The following is a 25170-nucleotide window of genomic DNA, read 5'->3' on the forward strand; positions in this document are numbered from 1 at the left end:
AGTCGTTCCTACGCGTGACGTCATGACGTCTGAGAATCCTGACCACGCCCACTTAAAAGGGAAATGCCCGAAAATTGAAAACAAGACACTTAAAGTGGTAAAACCAAATTTTCTTGCCTCAGAACACAGAAAAACGCCTGAACTTAAACCAACAGTGAAAAACAACTTGCACAAAACCTTGGAAAAAGCTGCCTTCACCACACACAGTGAAGCGAACAAAAAGAATTCCGAAACAACAAAAGATGATTTGTTTTTCGACGATTACCTCTCAGACCTGACTGGGTCAGTCGGATATGCTTATCACAGCATCAGCGACACGGTCGCAAAGCACAACACGAACCAACTCGTGGTAGATGAATCCAACCAAGATGATTTGGTTTTCAAAGAATACTACTCAGACATGGCTGAGTCAGTCGGATATGCTTATCACAGCATCAGCGACACGGTCGCAAAGTTCAACACGAATCAACTCGTGGTAGAAGAATCCAACCAGGATGATTTGGTTTTCGGAGAATACTACTCAGACACAGCTGAGTCAGTCGGATATGCTTATCACAGCATCAGCGACACGGTCGCAAAGTTCAACACGAATCAACTCGTGGTAGAAGGAGCCAACGAAGATGAAATGGGTTTCAAAGAATACTACTCAGACATGGAGGAGTTATTTGGACATGCTGATCACAGCATCAGCGACACCGTTGCAAAGCTCAACACGACTCTACTCATGGTGGATGAATCCAACACCATGGTGCCATGGCAGCTCGTCGATACATTGGATGACAGCAATACCCAAGACGAAGACGACGCCACACAGAGAGCACAGGAAGACTCCACGGAGCGAGCGATGACAGGCTCCACAGTGCGGGTGATGAAAGACGCCAACAGGGATGCAAGCAAACACTCCCGGGCGGACACCAAGCATGAACAAGACCATGAAGGTAAACCCGCTGTACCTGAGCAACCGCAAGCAGACTATGAAAGTCTACCAAGCTCACAGGAACAAGAAGAAAGAGCGGACTATGAAAGTCCAACACGCTCACAGGAACAAGAAGAAAAAGCAGACTATGAAAGTCCAACACGCTCACAGGAACAAGAAGAAAGAGCAGACTATGAAAGTCCAACACGCTCACAGGAACAAGAAGAAAGAGCGGACTATGAAAGTCCAACACGCTCACAGGAACAAGAAGAAGACAATGCACCTCTGCCCACTGCATGCGAAGACAGTGACAAGGTGCTCGCACTCGACGTACAGGATCACAGTGAGACTGACAGTTCTCAGCTTGTCTGTACCAAAGCACAGAGCGAAAACAGTGACAAGGTGCTCGCACTTGACGTACAGGATCACAGTGAGACTGACAGTTCTCAGCTTGTCTGTACAGAAGCACAGAGTCGGGCCACCCAACAGTCCAGAGAGACAACGCCAAAAGAAAACATGCAGATTTTGACTCCAGAAGAGGAGCACCTGGAGTCCACAGAGACAATGCCGAAAGAAACCATGCAGATTCTGACTCCAGAAGAGGAGCACCTGGAGTCCAGAGACATCAAACAAAAAGAAACCGTGCAGATTTTGACTCCAGAAGAGGAGCACCTGGAGTCCAGTGAGATAACATCAACAGAAATCATGAAGATTTTAACTCCAGAAGCGGAGCACCAAGAGTCTAGAGAAACCACGTCAACTGAAATCATGCAGATTTGGACTCCAGAAGAGGAGCGCCGAGAGTCCACAGACACCGCGTCAAATGTAATCAAGAAGACTTTGACTCCGGAAGACGAGCACCAAGAAAGCAAAGATGCGGAATCCAATTCTCCACAACTGATTGATGTCACCTGCACCGATGCAACATCAGATCATTCGCACCACTCGCGAGACGGAATGCTCAATGACTCAAATTATCCACTCGGGACACTCATAGAGTATAACAAGAAAAACAAAAGTCAAAAGAAACACAGCAGGAACAAAAACAACTTGAAGCGCGACAAGACAAACAACAATAGCAAGAAGCACAGCAGAAACGAGAACGACAACAGCAAGAATAAAAGCAACATGACGCGCAACAAGACAAACAACAACGTCAGGCACAAAGATAGCGACAACGACAGAGGCAGAAACAACAAGAATGGCAACAAACACAACAAAGTCAGGAGCAAAGATAGCGACAACAACAAAGACGGAAACGACAAAAACAGCGACAAGTACGGCAACGGAAACAACAAAAACAGGAACGACAGAAACAACAGCAATGAAACAACGACTTGTACACAATGGCACTACCTGGCACATGATGGACGATGCCACAGCACACTGCAAAACGATAACAAGACTACAAACATGTCATGGGATGACAACGAATCGCACAAACTCACGTCTGCTCCAGAACAAGCAAGCACACCAGCATCCAAGGCGGATGAGACAATAAATCAACACCACAAGCACAAAAAAAAGTCCATGCCAGTCAACATCAGTGATGTGACCATGCAAACACCTCGGGATGACGCATTGGGTACTTAAGATAACAAGGAACACCAACAACATTCACAGCGGACTTGCAATATCAATATCACCACGTCATCAACAACAAAAAGAAAAAAAAAAGCTCTGAACAAATTCATCAAGTTTGGACTCATAAATGTGTTTATTAAGTTTGGACATATAAATACATTGGCTTTGTTAACTAAGGCAATAGCATCATCACTTGTATAGATACGCATATCATAAGTTACTGTTTTGTATAATTTTCCTTAATGATGTACAGAAACTATGTAATGAGAAAGAGGGGGATGTGGTGATCGTAGATTGACCAGATACAAAAACAACAGAGCAAACACGAGCGGGAGAGCTATAAATACACTGGGACAGGATATACAATTTTCTTTAACGATGTTCAGAAAATATGTTAAGAGAAAAAGGGGGATGTGGTGATCACAAGTTAACCAGATGCAACACAACTGAGCGACCACTAGAGGGAGCACGGGAGAGCCATATAAATACATCAGGACAGGAAGTGAGGACACTCTTCACAGCAGGCGGGCTGGTAAGCAGGACACAGCAAGCAAAGCTGGTAGTTAGCACTGGAAGGTAGTTCTAGGTCGAGCTCTGGAAACTGAACGAACTCACAATAAAGCATCTTCTCCACACTTGAGACTACGAGCTTTATTAAGACACGAGGAACAACACAGACTCCATCTACACCTCCCGCTGCCTGGGGAAAGCGGGCAGCATAATCAAAGATCCCTCCCACCCAGCCTACTCACTCTTCCAACTTCTTCCATCGGGCAGGAGATACAGAATGCTGAGAACACGCACGAACAGACTCAAAAACAGCTTCTTCCCCACTGTTACCAGACTCCTAAAGGACCCTCTTATGGACTGACCTCATTAACACTACACCCTTTATGCTTCATCCGATGCCGGTGCTTATGTAGTTACATTGTACACCTTGTGGTGCCCTGTTATGTATTTTCTTTTATTCCCTTTTCTTCCCATGTACTTAATGATCTGTTGAGCTGCTCGCGGAAAAATACTTTCCACTGTGCCTTGGCACACGTGACAATAAACAAATCCAATCCAATCCAACATGCTCACTGTTTAACTAAAAGATAGATTTTACTTGAAAACAAGCTGTAACCGCCACTGGACAACAAACTAGGTCCCAATGCATTAGATGTTTACATCCCTGTTCTGTATTAAACCATTTTCTCCCGTTCCCGACAGGGGCTACAAGCTGGAAGATCAACAGTGAGAGGGCTGGGTTAGGGAGCCAGAGAAAACGATGCTGAGGGCTGCAAGAGAAATCTCTCAACAGCACAGGGACAAATCATTGATTTAAAAAAAAAATTGACCATGCGATGTGGGCATGGCTGGGGTGGCGATGGAAGGGGAGAAAATTGGTGAAAAGAAAACCCTTTCGGAGACCAGCAGCTGTTCCTGGCAGGGCAATGTGGGGAATAATAGCCTCAGCAATGTAGCATTTGGATTTCCAATAACCCTGCATCAAACACTTCTCTGAACACGGACGGAAATTGCCCAATCGATTCTCCTGACAGTGTTAGGTGTCAGCATTAGTGCTGTAGAGGCATTACTTTCTTCTCTGTCAAAAGTTAGTGATGCCAACTTTGAGATTTGTGTACAGAATCCAGGCTGACACTTTAGTGCAGTATTGAGGAAATGCACGTGTCGTAGTTCAGATAAGGTGCTAAACCGCCACACTGCCAGCTCTCTCAGGTTGTGTGTAGCACTATTCAAAGAAGGACAGGAGAGTTCGCCCCAATGTCCTGACCAATATTTATCGCTCGACCTATACCGGAAGTATGCGGTCAGGCCATTTATTTCATTGCTGACAGCGGTACCTTGCTGCGTGCAAATTGGTTGCCACGTTTCCTTCCTTGCAATAGCTAATCGCAGGCTTGGCCGCTGTGTTGCTGTCATAAGACATGCCAGATATGAATAAAAAACATCGAAAATAATTGGTTGTCTGCAAACATAGGTTTGGATTGCTAACATGTTTGTTATTCACCCAATGCTGCAGGTGTCAGAAATCCTCCTTCCAATTACTGCTCAGTTTTGCCAGAGGTCAGGATTTTTGGCTGATCTAATTTTGCTGGGCCTATTTCCAATGCTGTGTGAAATGTGATAATAACCAGTCATCAATGCATTGGCCCAATTTACATTTGACTTTTACAATCATTCATTATTGCTACGTTCTCAAAATGTAGACGGCATCAGGCCATATTTAAAGGGAAATCCAGGCTATAAGAAAAATAAATTGCTGAAACAATTGAAGAAATGTTTTTTCTTCATTATGAGTAATAAAAACGTTATCAATCACGAATGCTTGCTGGTTTAGCACACTGGGCTAAATCGCTGGCTTTTAAAGCAGACCAAGGCAGGCCAGCAGCATGGTTCAATTCCCGTACCAGCCTCCCCAAACAGGCGCCGGAATGTGGCGACTAGGAACATTACACAGTGACTTTATTGAAGCTTACTCGTGACAATAAGCGATTTTCATTTCATTTCATTTTTTCATATTTCACAATCTCCTCACAACGTTTATATCACATTGCCACAAGGAACGATAGTCTTTGGAATACCTATGTCTGAAAATTTATGGGTATCATATGTGTGTGTGTGTCTGTGTGTGTGTGTAATAGTCAGGAGTGTGATGGTGTACTCTCCATGTGTCTGCATGCACGGCATTCTAATGTTCCATTCAGCACACAGCAGTCCATTTGATTAGCACCCCATCTACCACCTTAAACATCCACTCCCCTGCTGGTGGTACACATTGACAGCAGTACGTACCATCTACAAGATACACTTGCAGCAACTCACCAAAATCTATTCTACTACACCTTAACAGCTCACAGCTGTTGCTGTCTAGAGGGACAAGGGCAGTAGGTGCGTAAGAACACCACCACCAAATACCCCCTTCAAGTTGTTGTGTTATGCTTCTTCATGTAGCATAAGCTGCTTCCTTGATGTATGCTCTGACAAAGGAAGGTTCTGGCTTGGAGATAGTTTAACACATTTATTGAACAGTTAACAATTCTCCTACTTGAGTTCGACTCTCCTGCTGATCTTACTATAATAACTCAGTCTAACTAACCAGTCTGCTCTAAGCCATGCAGTGGGTGTGATGCTTCCTGATCTGCCCCTGTCTCTCTGAGTGCGGCCTATGGAAAGAGAAAGAGCATGTGTGCCCTGTCCTTTTATATTGGTAGCCCCCTTGTGGTAGTGTCACCTCTGGGTGTGTCTTGAATGCCCATTGGTCGTGTCCTATCTTACTGACCTATTGGTTGAATGTCTGTGTGTCATGATGTCTCTGGTGCTCCCTCTAGTGTTCACTCAGTCCTAGTGTATCTACATTAACCCCTTGTGTATCTACAGTGATGTATATCACCACACAAGTTACACACTAACATGATTTGGAAATATATCTCCGTTATTTTACTGTCGCTGGGTCAAAATCCTGGAACTCCCTCCCTAACAGCACTATGGGTATGTCTACACCACATGGACCGCAGCACTGAAGGCATCTCACCACCGCATTCTCGATGACAACTAAGGATGGGCAACAAGTGCTAATTACATTCATGTTTCATAAATGCAAAACTAAAGATTTAAAAAAGTTTTTAAAAACTAGCTGGAGGCAGGGGTTATGATCTGAAGCTGTTGAACTCCCAATGTTGAGTCCATAAGGCTGTACAGTACAAGTAAGTCAATAGATGAGGTTCTGCTCCTCGAGCTTGTGTTGAGCTTCACTGGAACACTGTAGCAGGCCGCAGACAGGGAGGTCAGACTGGGAGAAAGGGGAAGAATTAAAATGACAAGCAACCGGAAGCTCAGGGTCATGCTTGCAAATTGAATCAAAGGTGTTCTGCAAAGTGATCACCCAATCTACATTGGCCTCCCCCTAGTATAGAGGAGACTACATCATGACCAGTGTACTAAATTGAAAGACATACAAGTAAATCATCGCTTCATTTGGAAGGAGTATTGGGGTCTTGGTCAGTGAGAATTAAGGTGAAAGGATAGATGCCTCTTCTCCTACATTTGAAGACAGTAAGAAGTCTTACAACACCAGGTTAAAGTCCAACAGGTTTGTTTCAAACACGAGCTTTCGGAGCACGGCTCCTTGCTCCGAAAGCTCGTGTTTGAAACAAACCTGTTGGACTTTAACCTGGTGTTGTAAGACTTCTTACTGTGCTCACCCCAGTCCAACGCCGGCATCTCCACATCATACATTTGAAGAGGAAAGGGGTGACTGAGAAGTGGATTAGGCAGTCACAGAGGAAATGGTGCCTTTTGAATGCAAAAAGGGAAGAAGTTATGGTTGGCAGAAATAGCGTAGGATGATTCCTTCAAAAGGGAGACTGGTGGAGTGGAAAGTGAGGACAAGGGAAACCCTGCCATGGTTCTGGGAGGGAAGAGAAGGGGTCAGAGCAGAGGTGCGTAAAATTGATCGTTAACTTTGGACGACCATGTCAACCACCCTTGGTGGGATTCCTCGGTTAAGGAAGAGATATCGGAGGTGATGGTGCAGAAGGTTGGATCACATACGTCGCAGACGGAGAAACTGGACGGATGGAATGGAATTATTGGGTGTGAGGAAGTGATGATCTCATCCTGAAAGGTTAATCCTGTATCTCTCCACAGATGCTGCCTGATTTGCTGAGTATTTTCAACGTTTTTGATTGTTTAATTTCAGATTTCCAGCATCAGTTACAATGGGCAATAAATGCGGGCCATTGCTGGCTAGGCCACATCCCATAAACGAGTTAAATAAATGTTGGGACATACGACTCAATGCCAAACCAATGCAGTAAATGTCCAACTTCTTCCATTACAAATAAATACAGCAGCAATTTGGGTGGATCCCAAATACAAGTGCAAAGATATAATATAAACCTGTCCCAATGATTATAGCACACACATTCCTACAAATGCTAAACATGCTCGACAAAGATTGATGGGTATAACCCCACTTTATAATTCTATGACCCCTGACGACCTCAATCACATGGCACTGGACATGAATATGCAAATGAGGGCAGGAGCGGCATGACAAAGATGGACACCTAGCACATGGGTTTCCTGCAGAAATTCAATAAAACGGTTCCATGGCCGAGACAGGGGTGATTCTGAACTTCTATATGAAATGGAACTTTTAAAATATCAGCAATAAATCATCTTCAAGATCCACTTGTTAAAAAGTTCTTTGCAGAGCTGTTGCATAACATAAACTTGTGGAACATCAACATTTGTAAGAGTGGAGCTTTATATTACGTTCCCCTTGACTAACAGTGTACAACACAAGTTTATTTATACAATTAACTCAAAAGTGGCTAACCTACATTATCTTCACTGTGCTTCTCCGTGGCAAGATTCAACTCCGATTCAATCTATAAATTTGCAGATGATACGACTGTGGTGGGTCGTATCTCAATCAACGATGAATCAGACTACAGAGGGGAGATAGATCACTCGGTTGCATGGTGTACCGAAAAGAGCCTTGCTCTAAATGTTGGAAAGACCAAGGAACTGATCATCGACTTCAGGAAGCGTAGCACAACAAAGTTGGACAGTTGTGCCATAGAGAGCATCCTATCCAGCTGCATTACAGCTTGGTATGGCAACTGCTCAGCCCAAGATCGCAAGAAACTGCAGAGTGTGGTGAACTCAGCCCAACACATCACACAAGCTTGCCACCCCCACATTGATTCTGTCTACACCTCCCGCTGCTTCGGGAAGGTAGACAGCATTGTCCAGAGATCCCTCCCACCCAGGCATTGCCCTCTTCCAGACCCTTCCATCAGGCAGAAGGTACAGAAGTCTGAAGACCTGCACATCCAGACATAGGAACAGCTTCTTCCCCCCCAGACTCCTCAACGACTCTCCCTTGGACTGATCTGTTCCCTGTAAGAACACTATTCACAACACCCTATGCTGCTCTTGTTTGGCCCTAGTTTCGCACTGTAACCAATCACTATTTGTTGATGTACCATTGTCAATGCATTCTGTCGATTATTCTTTTGTCTACTATGTACGTACTGTGCACGTTCCCTTGGCTGCAGAAAAATACTTTTCACTGTACTTCGGTACATGTGACAATAAATATCAATCAATAGGGTAGCATTACAACAGGTACTGAGTGGGTTGCTCCTATTGGACTAAATACTTTAATAAACAAACTTGACCTCCCGCCTTGTGGCAGTTTACACCTGCGAGATTGCCTTTGCGTGCTGCATCTCCAGAGTTTATGTCTGGGCAGCTTAGTGCCATTTTCTATGTGCCACCCATGTGGCATTCTGAGAGGAATGGCCAGGGGCCTGACTGGTGCTACTATTCCTTAGAAACGGCAAAACCCGCCAGTCTCCTCATGTTACCGCCATCAGGCCCTGAATCTGATTCAGATCTAAACTCACCCAGGCACAGCAGTCTACAACTTGACCACCAGAGCCTGAAAGCTTGTCAAAGGGTACTGTCCAAACTAACCCTTAATGTCTGTCGAGCTGCGGGGTCTGTGTTTCCATGCAGAAGGTGTCACTGGCTGGCCTCTGGTCATTTCTCAAGTGGAGGCTGTTTACTGGACCCAGTGAAGCTCCCACAAGTTCCATTGATCCATCCCATCATGGTTGCAGAGTCAAAGTTACCATATGCTTCAGATCCTCAGAGGCTGACTTCAAAGCCTGCATGTTAGCATGATATTCCTCGAAGAGCCTTTTCTCAGCTGACTACTCATGAGATGTGGTGCCAAGAGCTTGGGATTTCTCAGGCTTTGCTGGAAAGGTACCACATTTTCATCCACTTCCTTCCTTCTGGATCTGTGAATCACTTGGTGCTACATCCCTATGAACTCTATTGAATTTGTTTTGGGTAATCGTAGTTAGGTTAATGTGCGGGAGTGAAGAAGTGAGTGTCACAGGGGAGTGAGCTCAAGGAGTTTGTTGCTAATTCAACATTAATTGTGTTTAATTGGATGCAGGTATTAATGGGGGGTTCACTTGTGTTCCTTAAACAGGATCAGGCGTAAACTGTGGCTGTTGGGTTAGGAGGTGCATGTTTGTAAAGTGTACCTCTTGAAATAAACGGTTAAACAAATGCTTATCAAAATGTGTAAAGATTGGCTCCAGGTTTATCCCTCAGAACCCGATTTTCTGAAACATAATGCCTGTGATAGAGGATCCTGCAACAGAACCTCACTCCTGGGACTAAAGTGTGGCCCTTGGCTCAACAACCTGTCCCACCACATCATCAGAGTCCATGAAGGAAAAAAAGAGCTTCTTCTGCTCTTATTCCTATTCCTAATCATTATCTTCCTTCTCTTCACCATTCCCTGTTCCCATCCCTTCCCATTGTTCTAACAGATCTAAAGGAAAGGGCAGTATAAGCTAAGAAAGGTTGGAAATAACCCCCTTGGGAGCAAGGAGACATAAAAGTCCTGAAATACATGGTTAGGTGAATTGGACATTCTAAATTCTCCCTCAGTGTACCCGAACAGGCGCCAGAATGTGGTGACTAGGGGCTTTTCACAGTAAGTTCATTGCAGTGTTAATGTAAGCCTACTTGTGACAATAAAGATTATTATTATTAAAAGGATGTGGGAGCTGTGGGTGTTTGCTGCTTTACAAGGACATCATTGAAGGTGTGCAGCCATTAATCTGCTGCCTGTACCGGTCTTATCAATCTCACCATCTCCCATGGCTACAGCAGGGTGTCTCCCCCACAGCTTCATGGCTTGAATGTCGGGTGAAGATCAGGCCTCTGATATTTAGAATGTCCCAAAGGCCTCACACCCATTCTGTACATTGGAAAAATACACCCAGCTGCAAGAAGTAGGTAGCATAGTGGGTTTGCTCACAAATCAGAACCATCGCCTTCTTTCTTCACACTCCGCAAACTTGAGCTCCTCAAAAACTCTTCTGCCTGCACCTTAACTCACAACCCATTCCCCGAGCGCTCATCTACATTGGCTCCAACCTGCCTCAATTTTAAAATTCCCATCCTTGTTCTTCAAATCTTGCCATGGCCTCGACAATGCAAACTCCCCCCGCCTCCATTTCCTCCGATTACCCTCCTGAATCGCTGCAACCTCCTCCAGTCCTACAACCCTCCACAGCCATTGCACTCCCCCAATTCTGGTCTCTCGCCGATCCTCAATTTTCATGACTTCACCATTGGCCACCAGCTGCCCACATTCTCTGGAACCTCCATTTCTGTACATCTCTCCTCCTTTACATCGGCCTCTAAAACCTTCCTCTCTGGCCAACCTTTTGGTCACCTTTCCTGATATCTCTCTAATTGGCTCAGTCTCAAATTGTACCTGATATCGCTCTTGGGAAGCACCCTAAAAAGGTACTATATAAATGCAAGTTTATTTTGCTGTTACACAGCTGATATGGAAGTTAGCAGCATACTTTTCCTGTCAATGTGCTCAGCAATACTGCCTGATTCTTAAATCCTTCACAATGGATTGTTATTGCCCTGCTAATCACTCCAGCCAGGCTTCTCTTGCTTCTCATCCCTGGCAGAGATCGCTATAAATTAAATAAATCGGGACCCTGCCACCTGGCTGCTGGAAACATAATTTGGCAGTTACCAGAAAAACAATATCATTATCAATTTTGTGGCTGATTCGCTTTAAAGCTAACAGGATCCTAATCCTATCAGCAAAACCGTAACCGAGCCTGTTGCATTACAGAAATGTTAGCTAAGAGCGGCAGTCATTCTCGAGTACTAATTTTAATGATTTGTGACTGGCGACCTACATTAGACAGATCTCCAGTCAGACTGTAAAAGTGCCAGACTTTAATAATAAAAATCGTTTATTGCCACAAGTAGGCTTCAAATGAAGTTACTGTGAAAATCCCCTAGTCGCCACATTCCGTCGCCTATTCTGGGAGGCCGGTACGGGAATTGAACCTGGCATTATTCTGCATTACAAGCCAGCTGTTTAGCCCACTGTGCTAAACCAGCCCCTGTTATTCACCCCCCAGTGCAAAAAAACCTCTCTCCAAGGTTCAATGCAGAGAGAGCGGTGTCCTTACCTTCGTTCAATTGGCAGTACAGAGCAAAATATGGCGACCTGATTTTAATACTGCCACCTAATTTATGGGCGCGATTCTCCCATCGGGAGACTAAGTCCCGACGCCGGAGTGAAAACCGGAGTGTTTCACTCCGGTGTCGGAGGCCGCTCCCAGCCCCCTGTTCTCCCGCCCCCGGGGGGCTAGGAGTGGCGCCGCGTCATTTACACACGCCTGGCCTTGGTGCCGCTTAAAAGCAGCACCGCGTAAATGACGCGGTTCACCCGCGTATGCGCAGGTAGGTCGGTGCCAACCAACGGATGCGCAGTTGCCGTCCTCCCCGCAGCCACTCCGCAAGAAGATGTCAGATGGATCTTGCGGGGCGGCGGAGGACAGGAGGTCCTCCTTCAAAGAGGCCGGCCTGCCGATCGGTGGGCACTGATCGCGGGCTGGACCCCTTTTGAGGCCCCCGCCCCGGTGCAAGAACCCCCCTCAGGCCGCCCCCCCAGCGTTCCCGCGCTGTTCCCGCCGGCAGCGACCAGGTGTGGACAGCGCCGGCGGGAACCTATCGTGTTGGGCAGGCCTCTCGGCCCATCCGGGCCGGAGAATCGCCGCTCGTCCGTCACAAACGGCGAGCGGCGATTCTCCCAACGGCCAGCTGTGAATCTCACTGTGCTGGTTTGGGGGGGGTTTGCGGGTGCCGGGGCAGCATGGCGGGACTCACCCAGCACCCCGGCGATTCTCCCACCCCCCGGCGTTGGAGAGGGAAAATTCCGCCCCATGTCTCATTGATAATGAATATCGCTTATTGTCACAAGTAGGCTTCAAATGAAGTTACTGTGAAAAGCCCCTTGTCGCCACATTCCGGCGCCTGTTCGGGGAGGCTGGTACGGGAATTGAACCGTGCAGCTGATGATGTCGGCAGGGGTGCCTTTTCATTTCCCATTGCAAATGTAACATATTTCAATTACGTTCATGTCACAAACAGTTCTGGTGTAGAAGAAAAAGGACTGCAGCACGCTAGCATTGTGGATAGCACAATCGCTTCACAGCTCCAGGGTCCTAGGTTCGATTCCCCGCTGGGTCACTGTCTGTGCGGAGTCTGCACATCCTCCCCGTGTCTGCGTGGGTTTCCTCCGGGTACTCCGGTTTCCTCCCACAGTCCAAAGATGTGCAGGTTAGGTGGATTGGCCATGATAAATTGTCATTAGTGTGCCAAATTGCCCTTAGTGTTGGGTGGGGTTACTGGGTTATGGGGATAGGGTGGAGGTGTTGATCTTGGGTAGGGTGCTCTTTCCAGGAGCTGGTGCAGACTCGATGGGCCGAATGGCCTCCTTCTGCACTGTAAAATTCTATATTTTAAAAATTTCTAATGCGTAGTCCCCATCGGGGAGAATTCTGGTCTTTGTATTGGGAACCGCATGGGTACAACACATCTCCCAGCAAAAAACTTGGCCTTGCCCTCCATTATATTACATATTGATTCTGTAAATCTCTATGATTAGTTATCGCGCTATGAATCAGACTCAGCGAGAATGAGACCTGGGAGCAACAACAAATATTTTCTTTTTCGGTCATTTGCCAGCACTTCTCCATTCCATATAGCTGCAGATTGCATTGTTTATTGAGCCTGTGCATGCTTTGCCCAGAGGCTCTCAATCAATACGAACTGGACCTGCCTGCTGGAGCATTATTATTTCGCGATGGGAAGTCACACACATTCACAGGACATGCTAACATCAATCTTAAAAATATTACACGACATATCAGCCTGTTGGGTACAAATTACCTGAGACAGAGATCGCCAGTCCATGTGGGCACTGCCAATGTAAATGTGCTTCTTGTCCACCACCCAGAAAGAAGAATGAAGCTTGCCACCAATAATAGGGGTCATGTTGATGTACTTCACCAACGCACCTGGGTGTGAAACAGCCAATAACTAACCATTAGTTGCTACTTCTCAACATCTTCAAACTATACAGAGAAACAGTAAGAAGACCTGTCACCACTGAGTCAAAAGGTTGTGGATTTGATGACACAGTAAGTTATCATTATTATCACATTAACTTATTCTTTAAGAAGATTGGGCATGCATTGGTTTAAGGATATCATACGTTATGGTGCTCGAATAAAGTCTATGTCAGCCACCTAGTCAAAACTAGCTCTCCATTGGGTGATGCACTGTTTGATAAAGGTTTTGATTTGGATGTATTTATTGTCACGTATACCGAGGTAGTGAAAAGTATTGTTCTGCGTACAGTTCCGACAGATCATTCCATACATGACAAGAAAATACATAGGGCAAACATAAAATACACAATGTAAATACATAGACACAGGCATCGGGTGAAGCATACAGGAGTGTAGTACTACTCAGTAGAGAAGATGTGTGAAGAGTTCAGTTCAGTCCATAAGACGGTCAGGAGTCTGGTAACAGCGGGGGAGAAGCTGTTTTTTAATCTGTTAGTGCGTGTTCTCAGACTTTTGTATCTCCTGCCCGATGGAAGAATTTGGAAGAGTGAATAACCCAGAGGGGAGGGGTCTTTGATTATGCTGCCCGCTTTCCCAAGGCAGCGGGAGGTGTAGACAGTCAATGGATGGAAGACAGGTTGGCATGATGGACTGGGCTGTGTTCACGACTCTGTAGTTTCTTACGCTCTTGGGCTGAGCAGTTGCCATACCAGGCTGTGATGCAGCCAGATAGTTTGCTTTCTGTGATGCTACGGTCAGTAGCTTGACCTAACTAACACTACTGCTTGACGATCTATTAATCTAATATTCAGGTGGAGTTGTACTTAAAGCTGACCTTTAAGGTCTCAAGTCCAACTGCAATAAGTGAACCAGTCCTGAAGCCTGAGCTTCCTTGCAGTTTAATGAAGGAAGTTTGCAAATTGGAAGATGGTTGGAAACTTCAGACTCTAGGTCAGAAAAGAAAACATGAAATGGTATCTGTTCTTGCCACTTCGAACCATCAATAGCTGAAGAACAGGACGTGGAGTGTGATGGCACTCTCTGAATGCTTGACAGACTAATTGCAAAACCTATTGGTTTATTAGGACATAGAATTTCTACAGCGCAGAAGGAAGCCATTCGGCCCATCGAGTCTGCACTGACCTTCTGAAAGAGCACACAACCTAGGCCCATTCCCCCGCCATATCGCTGTAATTCCAGAACCCCACATAACCTGCACATCTTTGGACTGTGGGAGGCAACCGGAGAAAACCAACACAGACACAGGGAAAAAGTGCAAAGTCCACACAGTCACCCAAGGCCGGATTTGAACCCGGGGCTGTGCGGCAGCAGTGCTAACCAATATGCCACCATGCTGCCTATTCAAAGCAAGCTGTTGGTAGTTTCAAAATCACTAGTTTTAGTGTGACTATCATTTTGTAGTTTGAATTAATATGTTATTCATTTGGTGTTTGGTGTTAAATAGATAGAGACCGTTTAAAAAAAAAGATTTAGAGTACTCAATTATTTTTTCCAATTAAGGGGCAATTTAGTGTGGCCAATCCATCTACCCTACACAGCTTTGGGTTGTGGGGGTGAGACCCACGCAGACACGAGGAGAACGTGCAAACTCCTCACGGACAGTGACCCAGAGCCGGGATTCGAACCCACATCCTCAGCGCCGTAGGCGGCAATGCTAACCACTGTGCCACCGTGCTGCCCTGACAGAAACCATTTTAAGAAAACTAAACCAGTATTATTGGAAACCAGCCAAATTAGTTAAGTAGACAGCCTTTATTGAGAGACAATTAACAAATAAGTAATTATTAATAGATATGTCAGAAAGGCTGGAAATACAAAAGTTTAAAACTTTTATAATTAGAAACACATTATTAACACTTGATTATTAATACAGCTTCTTAAAATGCTGTGGGAATTATAAGTCTGTGTCCTTCTTAGACAGACAGAATAAATGATAACAGATGCAATTTAACTAATTGGGAACAAAGTCCCATAGCGAGCGCATTTAGCCGTTAGTGTTAGTGTTTCCCAACACTCGCAGCGGCGAAATAAACATGGCTAAACAATGTGACTCGGGTTGTATAAAAAGCCTCAGCGGGAACGCATAGCCAAGGCTGTACATAGCCCCATTTTGTACCCTGGGGAGCACTGCTTGCAGTACTCTCCAGTGCAGCGAGAGATCGGGACACCATTTTTAAATAGCATCCCGATCTCCAAGGCCTCCAAAATGACCCCTGACCCCCCCCCCCCCCCCCATCCAGCCAATACAAACGATGGAGAGTCCCCAGCAACCCCTGCACACCCTCCAACTCCCACGCAGGGCACCCCCAGCCCAATTGTGTGTACAACATAAATGCACCTGGCACCCTGGCAGTGCCCCTGCCAGCACCACCTTGGAATTGCCAGGGTGCCCAGGTGACACCAGCAGTGCCAGGGCACCACCCTGCCCAAAGACCATGCAGCTTGGGGCCTCCAACACCTTGGAGACCCCTCCCCCCTCCCCCACCTGTAGCCACCGAAGTTGGCCATTTCCCTGAATACAAAATGGAGGAACGCAAAGCATACAGGATAAAATGGACAATGTTTGCAGCCCCAGCAGGCTGCACCTAGCAGGTGTGGATTCTGTCTGCTAAGAGAGCAGACAGCACCGAAACGAACATTCCGCATACTAATGAGGCAATCACCGGGATAATTAGCTTGTTAATGGAACGATTCCAGAGACAATGGACACAAATGGGGAAGCAACTGCAACATTGTAAAGGATACCAGACACTCAGGCACCAGCAGAAACAAAGAGCCTGAGAGCCCACCCAGTAGCTAAGGAACAGCCTCAGTATCGGGGGGATTCAAACATATCGATTGGGAAGAGACCCAATTGATTCCAAGCAGGTAAGGGAGTCCGCCCAAAGGGGTGTGGATCCCTGGGACCTATAAAAGACAGGTCCCACACATGGTTCAGTCTTCTCGTCCAGCCCTCCTCTCTCCTTGACCAGCCCTCCTCCGTGGACCAGCACCTCGACCAGCTTTTGCCAAGAAGACCCTGAAGGAGAGAGAGAGGTTCGGACAGCAGCCGCCAGCAATTAAGTGTCTCACAACGATCGCTACCAGAGATAGACGCTCCTGACCCCTTTAAACCTATACCAACCTGAAGTCTGCAGACCAGAGCAGAGCAAGAGGCCTTGTTCCCTGACCCGGCAGTTCCTTCGAGATAAGGATTAGTTTATTTAGCGGTAGGAATAGCTTAATCCTTTTAGCGTGTGCATGGGTAGTTATTATAATTGTATTATAATAAATTCAGTTGTTTGAACTTACTAATTGGTGTATGGTTTTATTGCTTTGAACTTCACCTTGAACTTGTGGCGGTATCTTAACAATACCTGGCGACTCCAGAGCTAAGTAAAGAAACAGAGCCAAATTGAGTGTTAAGCACACTCACCCAGAACGACCAACACGCCCTCCCCCCTTCGAGTGTCATTCTGTCTGGCCCCCATTTGCAGTGCCAGTACCAAACAACACTCATCTGAGATCTCTGAGGCGAAGGGGATGGATCTCAAAGCCTCAGGTACCTCAGGAACCTGCACGTTAAACTGAGACTAGCTGTCTCACACGAATATGCAGATTTGCCAAAGTCCCGCCCACAATGGATGGAATTTACATCGCAACGTCTAGCGAGATCATGTTAGATTTCGCGAGGCGTTGTGTGCCGGGTAGATCCCGAGAGTGGGGTCTCCTGGCTTTCGTCAGCCACGCTGCGCTGGGACTAGCTGACTTTCTGGCGTAGCGTGGCAATTGGATTGTGCCCAACATGATTTGTTAACTTTGGCTGGAGGGAATGAATAAACTCCTGTTCAAGATGCCTCGACTATTCAAGTTCAAGATGACAGACAGCCAAGTTAACCAAATATTCGTTGACCCTCAGCCTACTTTAAGTTAAGAAATGTAGTTTGAGAAGAAGCATTGTTGTAAAAATTAAGATAATGTGCGTAAAAATCCAATGGGCTAACTTTTTTAAATTATTGACAAGCTATGGACCAATTGCCAAGTTTCCTACAATTGGGCTAAAGTGGGCTTTCAACATTTTTAAGGTATAAAAAAGAGGTCTCGGGAATCCATTTTGAGCACAGAGTTGTTGAGAGAGCGGGAGAGAGATGTTAAAGGAGTGGTAGAGAGGAGAGAGCTGTTGAGAGAGAATGGTAGAGATAATGATGTAGGCAGAGAGAATGATCTTTACATAAAGGTGTTGGGTTTACATGTTATCCACGTTTTCGAGGTGTCACTTCATGCCCTGGTCTGAGAAAGGTGGTGGGGGGCTGTTCAATAACTAAAGTTAAGCTTTCTCCTCTTACTGGTAACTATGCTAACTGGCGCTGTACTTTTATCTTCACGACTTGTTACCTTTTTAATGGTTAATAATCTTTCTGAATTCACCACTTAAATTGTTCTATCGATGGACTGGGGGTGTTACAGTTATTATGGGTTATTTTGTTGCATTTCATTGTTTGTCGTTATGTTTTATATTTTCTGTAAAAAATTCCAATAAAAATTATATTTAAATTGTTCTATCTTGCCATATGGTTGAGTATCTAGAACCTGGTGTGATTTATGATTGGGGGGGCTTACTGCAAACAAGTGAATCCCATAAATCTTAGTTCAAAGAAATCAAACTTCTTATAAAGTGGAAAGATATAGGACTGGATTCTCCGATTTTGCAGCTAAGTGCCGGCTCCAGTGTGGGAACTGTGGCGTTTTACAATGCCAAATTCGTTCCTCACACCGATCCTGGGAGTGGTGAGAGGCGAGCAGCCATGCTGGGTAAAACTCCCGCGCCAAAAATGCCCGAAGAATAGCCGGGTCCGTGGCTGCGCATGCGCACGGCGACGACTTTCAGCAGTCGCGCCGTACAACATACGCCAGCCGTGCGCGGATCCAACCAGCCAAATACTGCCCCCCTGGCCACCCCCTACCAGCCCCCCCACCCCTCATGGAAGCCCCCCCCACCCCGGTCAGCAGCACGGCTCCCGGCCGCTGAGACCACACGGTTGGTAACCCAGCCCATTGGGGGCGGAGCATCAGGGGGAGGGCCTTCCGATGACGCACCGACGCCATTCCAACAGCTTGTGGCGCGGTGTCGCCATTTTGCAGGGGATGGAGAATAGAAAACCGGAGTCAAACTGGAGCCCCTCCCGATTTGGGTGTCCGAAGGGATTCTCCGCCCGGGTCGCCAATCACAATATCGGTGTCAGGCCACGGAGAATCCCGCACATGAAGCCAATCACAATGACCGGAATTCTCCAGCCGTTGGGATACACTTTTCCCACCAGGGGTGCACCCCCGCCAGCAGTTTTGCCGGCGGCATGGGGTGGGTTCAATGGGAAATCCCTTTGATAAGCAGCGGGAAGAGAGAATCCCGCCGCTGGTGAATGACGCGTCGCCGAAAAAAATGCAGCTGGGGTCCGGAGAGAACCCCCCAAGTATTGCATGGAATCTTTAAGGCCATAAATTCACCAAACACCTTAATCACTTCTGGTATCACACACTGGAGGTGATAGGGGTTGCACAATGCAAATTATATGATGCAAATAATCATCCAAAGCATTTTACATTGTTTGTGCCATAGCAACACAGCCGGGGGCAACGGATGCCTTCATTCACCCCGGATTCTTCCTGTATTGCTGCTGTGGGCAATGAAGGGAAGCTCGTTAGAATTGAAGTGGGTAAAATAACAGTGCGTGCAAACTGCTGCAAAGTGAATGAGGTATTATCTGGCCTACGAATTGGTTAAAAGTCACTAACTTGAAATGGCTGCTCAAGGGTTAAATCCAGCTGAGCATTGCAACTCCTGATTGAAACCTAGCACAGAGCTGGAAATGTAAGCAGAGTGAGTGAATCATGAGCCAGCTGCAGGTTTTGGAAACAAAAGAAGAGACTTAAGAGTGGTATCGCTACTTACTATAATTGGTGATGGTGCTGTTAATGTGTACATCATGTATGGCAGGCATTATAAAGGAAATACATGAAGTCAGAGAATTCTTGTAAATGAGTAAACAGACTGCCCGCCTGTTTCAGGTGTATGGCTGCTTGAATAGAAAAAGAACAAACAAACTTGAATTTATATGAACGCCTTTCCTGACCCCAGGATAATCCCTAAACACTTTACAGCCAGTGAAGTTCTATTGCGGTATAGTCACTGTTCTGATGTAGGAAACACAGCAGTCAATTTGCATAACAGCAAGGCCCCATAAACAACATTGGCATAAATATCTCTCCACATTGTCCACCCTGCAAACGCAAGATGGTTATGCCAGCCGGCTGCCGATGCCCCATCTGCACATGCACAGAAAACCAATGGCATTACTCTGCTGTGCTGATGAGACCATAAATTCACGCGACACGTGGTTGGAAACAAACAGTGGTTTTAATCGTCTTACAACAGAGCCTGCCTGTGACACGGTGAACTCCAGATGAACTGCAGGCAGACTCTCAGCATCAACCTTTATACTTCCGGTTAGGGGGGAGGAGCCGTGGGTGGAGCCAAGGGTGGAGCCCCATACAAACTCCCGTACACTCCCAGTGCATCTCCCCCTAGTGGCAGAGCAGCGCAACTGCTCGTGTGCCGAGCTTACAGAGACATAGTACAACATGTGTAATACAGTGTGAATTACGCTACTGTGATTCACCACGTGTCCAGCTCCACCCTGCCAGTATTCCTCTGCGCAAGCGTCAATAATGTTCCCAGGCACACCCACAGCGACGTTAGTTCGCCCTCGTGGGGTCACTCTCAGGCACACAGTAAAACTCTTCCAGCAACCCCCTCCACCGACCCTACCCTACCCAACCAGTCCCCCAACCCCCTGCCCCCACAGGTTTTCCTGCAGCGGAGACAGCTCACCATCTGCGATCGGCAGGATTTTCCATCCCGCTGGCAGCAATGGCAACTTCCACGGCTCGTCCATCCTGAAACTGGGGTCACCAGCAGCGGAGATCCTGTCGGTGGGAAGGGCCCTATATTATCCTAAAAATATTGCACATGCGTCTTGAAACTGGAGACAGTTCATATGCAGGTAAAATAACACATTTCATGAAACATTACGTCTGCCCCGCTGAGGGTTAAATAATTAATTGAATATATATAGTTACGTTTTGGGATTTTCACCGTCTATTGGATTTTGAACTGTTGTGCTAACTTTATGGAGTCTTTAAGGACGGATAAAAGAACACCATTGCCTAAAACGGAGCTGTGATCATTTCAGCAGCGCCATCTTTGGTCCTGGCCTCTCCCCGCAACTATCTCCATACAGTATTGAGGTGCACTGAGGGCTGAGGGAGAGGTACCCCGCCAAGCTGCCGACACTCTCCTGGCAGGAGAACAAAGAGGGGTGAAAAATTGATGGAAAGAAGAAAAGGCCTAAATGACACTGACACTAACTCCCAAATACATCGCAACAGGAAATGAGGAAGACTGATAGCTGGAGGGCTCATCAGATTTGTCTTAAAACTTCCACCACATGCATTAATCTAGTAATCTGGCAGTTAACTAACCGACTTCTGAAATATATTATGCTTTGCTTTAGCCTGCAAAATGTTAGGTAAGAAATAGAAGTGTTCGTAGAAAAATAAATTGACAGCAGATACATTATTGCCCAACAGGAGCAAAACCCCAAGGCAAAATGGTGGTAATAATACAAAACCTCCCAATCTGGAGCAATTATAACCCTTAAATTTCAGAGGACACAAATAGTCTTTGCTCAGTCAGTTTTTGATGGCATTATCAGAAATGTCACAGGGGACTGGCTGTCTGGAGGGAAATTAAATCTCAGAGTTACTCCACATTATGGTAATAGATGTGGGCCTGTGTGAGACATAGTCCTCTTGTCCTTTAGTTACAGCAACAGGAAAACAAATCTGAGGATGACATAAAGGAGGATTTAATTATGCTTATCAAGCATCACAATTAACTCGAGTTCTGTGGTGAATCACAATCCTAGTAATTCACACTGTGTTATATTGTATGTGTTGTGTCTATGTAAGCTCGGTATACGAGCAGTTGCGCGGCTCTGCCCATAGGGGGAGATGAGGAGTTTGTACTGGGCTCCACCCTTGGCTCCACCCATGGCTCCGCCCATGGCTCCTCCCACTAACCGGAAGTATAAAGATCTGCAGTTGTGAGCCTGCTGCCAGTTCATCTTGTCGCAGGCAGGCTCAGTTGTAAGACTATTAAAACCACTGTTCACTTCCAACCACGTGTCTTGTGAATTGATGGTCACATCAAGTTCTGTTCAATCCGTTTCCTTGCTCAGTCCCTCTTGTGTCACCAAATGCTCAGTGGTAACGATTCTCGCCTCTATCAAAAGGTTGAGGGTTCAACCCCATCCTAGAGACTCTGAGCACCAAGACTAGGCTGAGGATATGCTGCCCTCTCCGACACACTGTCCATCCGATGAGTTACTGTATTAAATGGAGATTCTGGCTGCCCGCTCAGCTAACTGCATCCCATGGCACGGTTTCAAAGAACAACAGGAGAATTCTCTCTTGTGCTCTCATGAATATTTATCCCTTATGTAGCATCGCTAAAGCAGATTTACCTAGACATTATCTCACTGCCAGTAGTGAGACGTAGCTGTGCACAGATAAGCTGTCGTCTTTCTTATGCAACAACAATAACTTACCTCCCCAAGTGTTGCATTCAATGTAAAGTACTTTGGAACATCTGGAGACCACTAAATATGCTACATAAATGCAGGGTCTTCCTTTCGCTAATCGCTTGGCAAACTTAAGTTCGTCAAATTTTAATTTGGAGGAAATTAATCTTGGTTGTAATTGGACAATATTTTCCACTCGTGACCATGTTAACCAACATTCCGCGTTATCACTGCGAGAGCTTCTGAAACAACTTTTCACCTTGCTCATTATCTTTGTTTTTAAGATGCATTTTATTCAAACTTGTATCAAAGTAGGTTACAGCAAATAAACACTCCGGGAAACATTCTTCCCACCAATCAACTATACAGTTTGTACAGAATTTCTCGTTTTTCACCCCCCCCCCCAATCACCTCCAGCGCCCCCCCCCCACCCCCCCTCTCCCCCCCCCCCCCCCCCCCTGCGACGAATACCTCCTCAAACACGGTCACAAACATCCGCCACCTTTTCTCAAACTCCCCTGCTGAACCCCTTAATTCATACTTTATCTTCTCTAACCGCAGGAAGTGGTACAGATCACCGAACCATGCTGCTACCCCCGGTGGCGATGCCGACCGCCACTCCAGCAAAATTCATCACTGTGCAATCAGAGAGGTGAAGGCCAAGACATCGGCCTTCCTCCTCTCCATGAGCTCTGGCTTCTCTGAAACCCCAAATATCGCCACCAAAGGGTCTGGGTCCACTCCCTCCTCCACTGTCCTGGCTAAGACCGCCAGAATGAGGACTCCCGCCCAGAATCTTCCCAATTTTTCACAACCCCGAAACATGAGTGCGTGATTCGCTGGTCCCCGTCCACACCTCTCACACTCATCTGCTACCCCCTGAAAGAACCCACTCATTCTTGCCCAGTCATATGCACCCTGTGCACCACCTTAAACTGTACCAGGCTCATCCTTGCACAAGAGGAGGTCCCATTTACCCTTTGCAATGCCTCACTCCATACTCCCCAATTGATCTCCATTCCCAACTCCACTTCCCATTTCTCCTTGATCTTCACCAGCCGCTCGCCTCCCTGCTCCCCCAGCCACTTAAATATATCCCCAATTCCTCCCACCCCTTCCACATCCGGATGCAGCAGTCGCTCCAGCAGGGTGTATACCGGTAATCTAAGGAACCCCTTCCAGACCTTTCGTGCAAAGTCCCTAACCTGCAGATACCTGAACTCACTACCGCTCGGCAGCTCTACCCTCTCCCTTAGCTCCTCCAGACTGGCGAACCCTTCCTCCAAATACAAATCCCTCACCTTGACCAGCCCCACTTCCCTCCACCTACTGTATGCACTATCCACACACCCCCCCCCCCCCCCCCCCCCCCCCCCCCCCCGGCTCAAACCCATGATTCTCACACAGAGGCGTTAGCACCGACATCCCTTCCACCCAAAAATGCCTCCTCAGCTGATTCCATATCTTCACCGTGGACTGCACCACTGGGCTCCCTGAATACCTACTCCGAGACATTGGCAATGCTGCTGTCACCATAGCCCTCAAACTAGACCCCTTACAAGATTCCTCCTCCATCCTAACCCACTCTTTCCCACCACCGTTGCACCTTGTCCACATTCGCCGCCCAATAATAATGACGCAAGTTTGGCTATGCCAACCCCCCCTGTTGCCTCTGCCTCTATAGCAGGGTCCTCCCCACCCTCGGCACCTTCCCCATCCATACAAAGTCAGAGATGATTGTGTCCACTTTCCGAAAAAAAAGCCTTTGGAATAAAGATCGGGAGAGCCTGAAAGATAAACAAGAAGCTCGGCAGAATATTCATTTTCACCACTTGGACCCTTCCCGCCAACGTTAAGTGCGGTGTATCCCACCTCTTAAGATCCTCCCTGGCCTCCTCCACCAGCTTCATTAAGTTCCACTTATGGAGACCCGCCCATTCCCTCACTACCTGAATCCCCAAGTACCTAAACCTATCCCTCGCTACCGTAAATGACATCCCCCTAAATTAGCCCGCTGTGCCAGCTCATTCACCGGGAATACCTCGCTTTTCCCACATTCAGCTTGTATCCCAAGAACCCTCCAAACCTCCCCAACAGGCCCATAATCCTTCCCATACTCTCCAACAGATCCGAAACATACAGCAAGAGGTTATCGGCATAGAGCGACACCCGATGCTCCCTCTGTCCCCTCATTATCCCCTACCACTCTGCCAACCCCCTGAGAGCCATCGCCAATGGCTCTATGGCCAGCTTGGTCATTATCATAGATTGTTAAGAAAGAGGTTTTCAACATTTTCAAAATAAACACTTTAGTGTCAGCTCCAAAGAGAACAATTACATAAATTTAACTCTCCATGTCCTTTATACCCACCCTATTCCCATTTGTTCACAAGGGGGAAGGAATGGTCCAAGGGCAGCATGGTAGCATTGAGGGCACCATGGTAGCATTGTGGATAGCACAATGGCTTCACAGCTCCAGGGTCCCAGGTTCAATTCCGGCTTGGGTCACTGTCTGTGCGGAGTCTGCACATTCTCCCCGTGTCTGCGTGGGTTTCCTCCGGGTGCTCCGGTTTCCTCCCACAGTCCAAAGATGTGCAGTTTAGGTGGATTGGCCATGATAAATTGCCCTTAGTGTCCAAAATTGCCCTTAGTGTTGGGTGGGGTACTGGGTTATGGGGATAGGGTGGAGGTGTTGACATTTTAAAGAAAAGCTGCAAATAAAATGATCGTGGCAGCACGGTAGCATTGTGGATAGCACAATCGCTTCACAGCTCCAGGGTCCCAGGTTCGATTCCTGGCTGGGTCGCTGTCTGTGTGGAGTCTGCACATCCTCCCCGTGTGTGCGTGGGTTTCCTCCGGGTGCTCCGGTTTCCTCCCACAGTCCAAAGATGTGCAGGTTAGGTGGATTGGCCATGATAAATTGCCCTTAGTGTCCAAAATTGCCCTTAGTGTTGGGTGGGGTTATGGGGATAGGGTGGAGGTGTTGACCTTGGGTAGGGTGCTCCTTCCAGGAGCCGGTGCAGACTCGATGGGCTGAATA

At 46.8% G+C, this 25170-nt stretch overlaps 1 protein-coding gene across 2 annotated transcripts in view; it reads right to left on the bottom strand.

Moving 5' to 3' along the window:
• Positions 1 to 25170, bottom strand: part of pld5 (phospholipase D family member 5) — a 216564-nt gene that overhangs the window by 139483 nt on the left and 51911 nt on the right. For both annotated transcript variants that reach the window (XM_038815060.1, XM_038815051.1), the window contains exon 5: positions 13310 to 13437. In XM_038815060.1, coding sequence (XP_038670988.1) covers positions 13310 to 13437 — 128 coding nt within the window. The remainder of the gene's footprint in view (positions 1 to 13309; positions 13438 to 25170) is intronic.

The sequence above is a fragment of the Scyliorhinus canicula genome, chromosome 1, assembly GCF_902713615.1.
Source record: "Scyliorhinus canicula chromosome 1, sScyCan1.1, whole genome shotgun sequence".
NCBI lineage: Eukaryota > Metazoa > Chordata > Chondrichthyes > Carcharhiniformes > Scyliorhinidae > Scyliorhinus > Scyliorhinus canicula.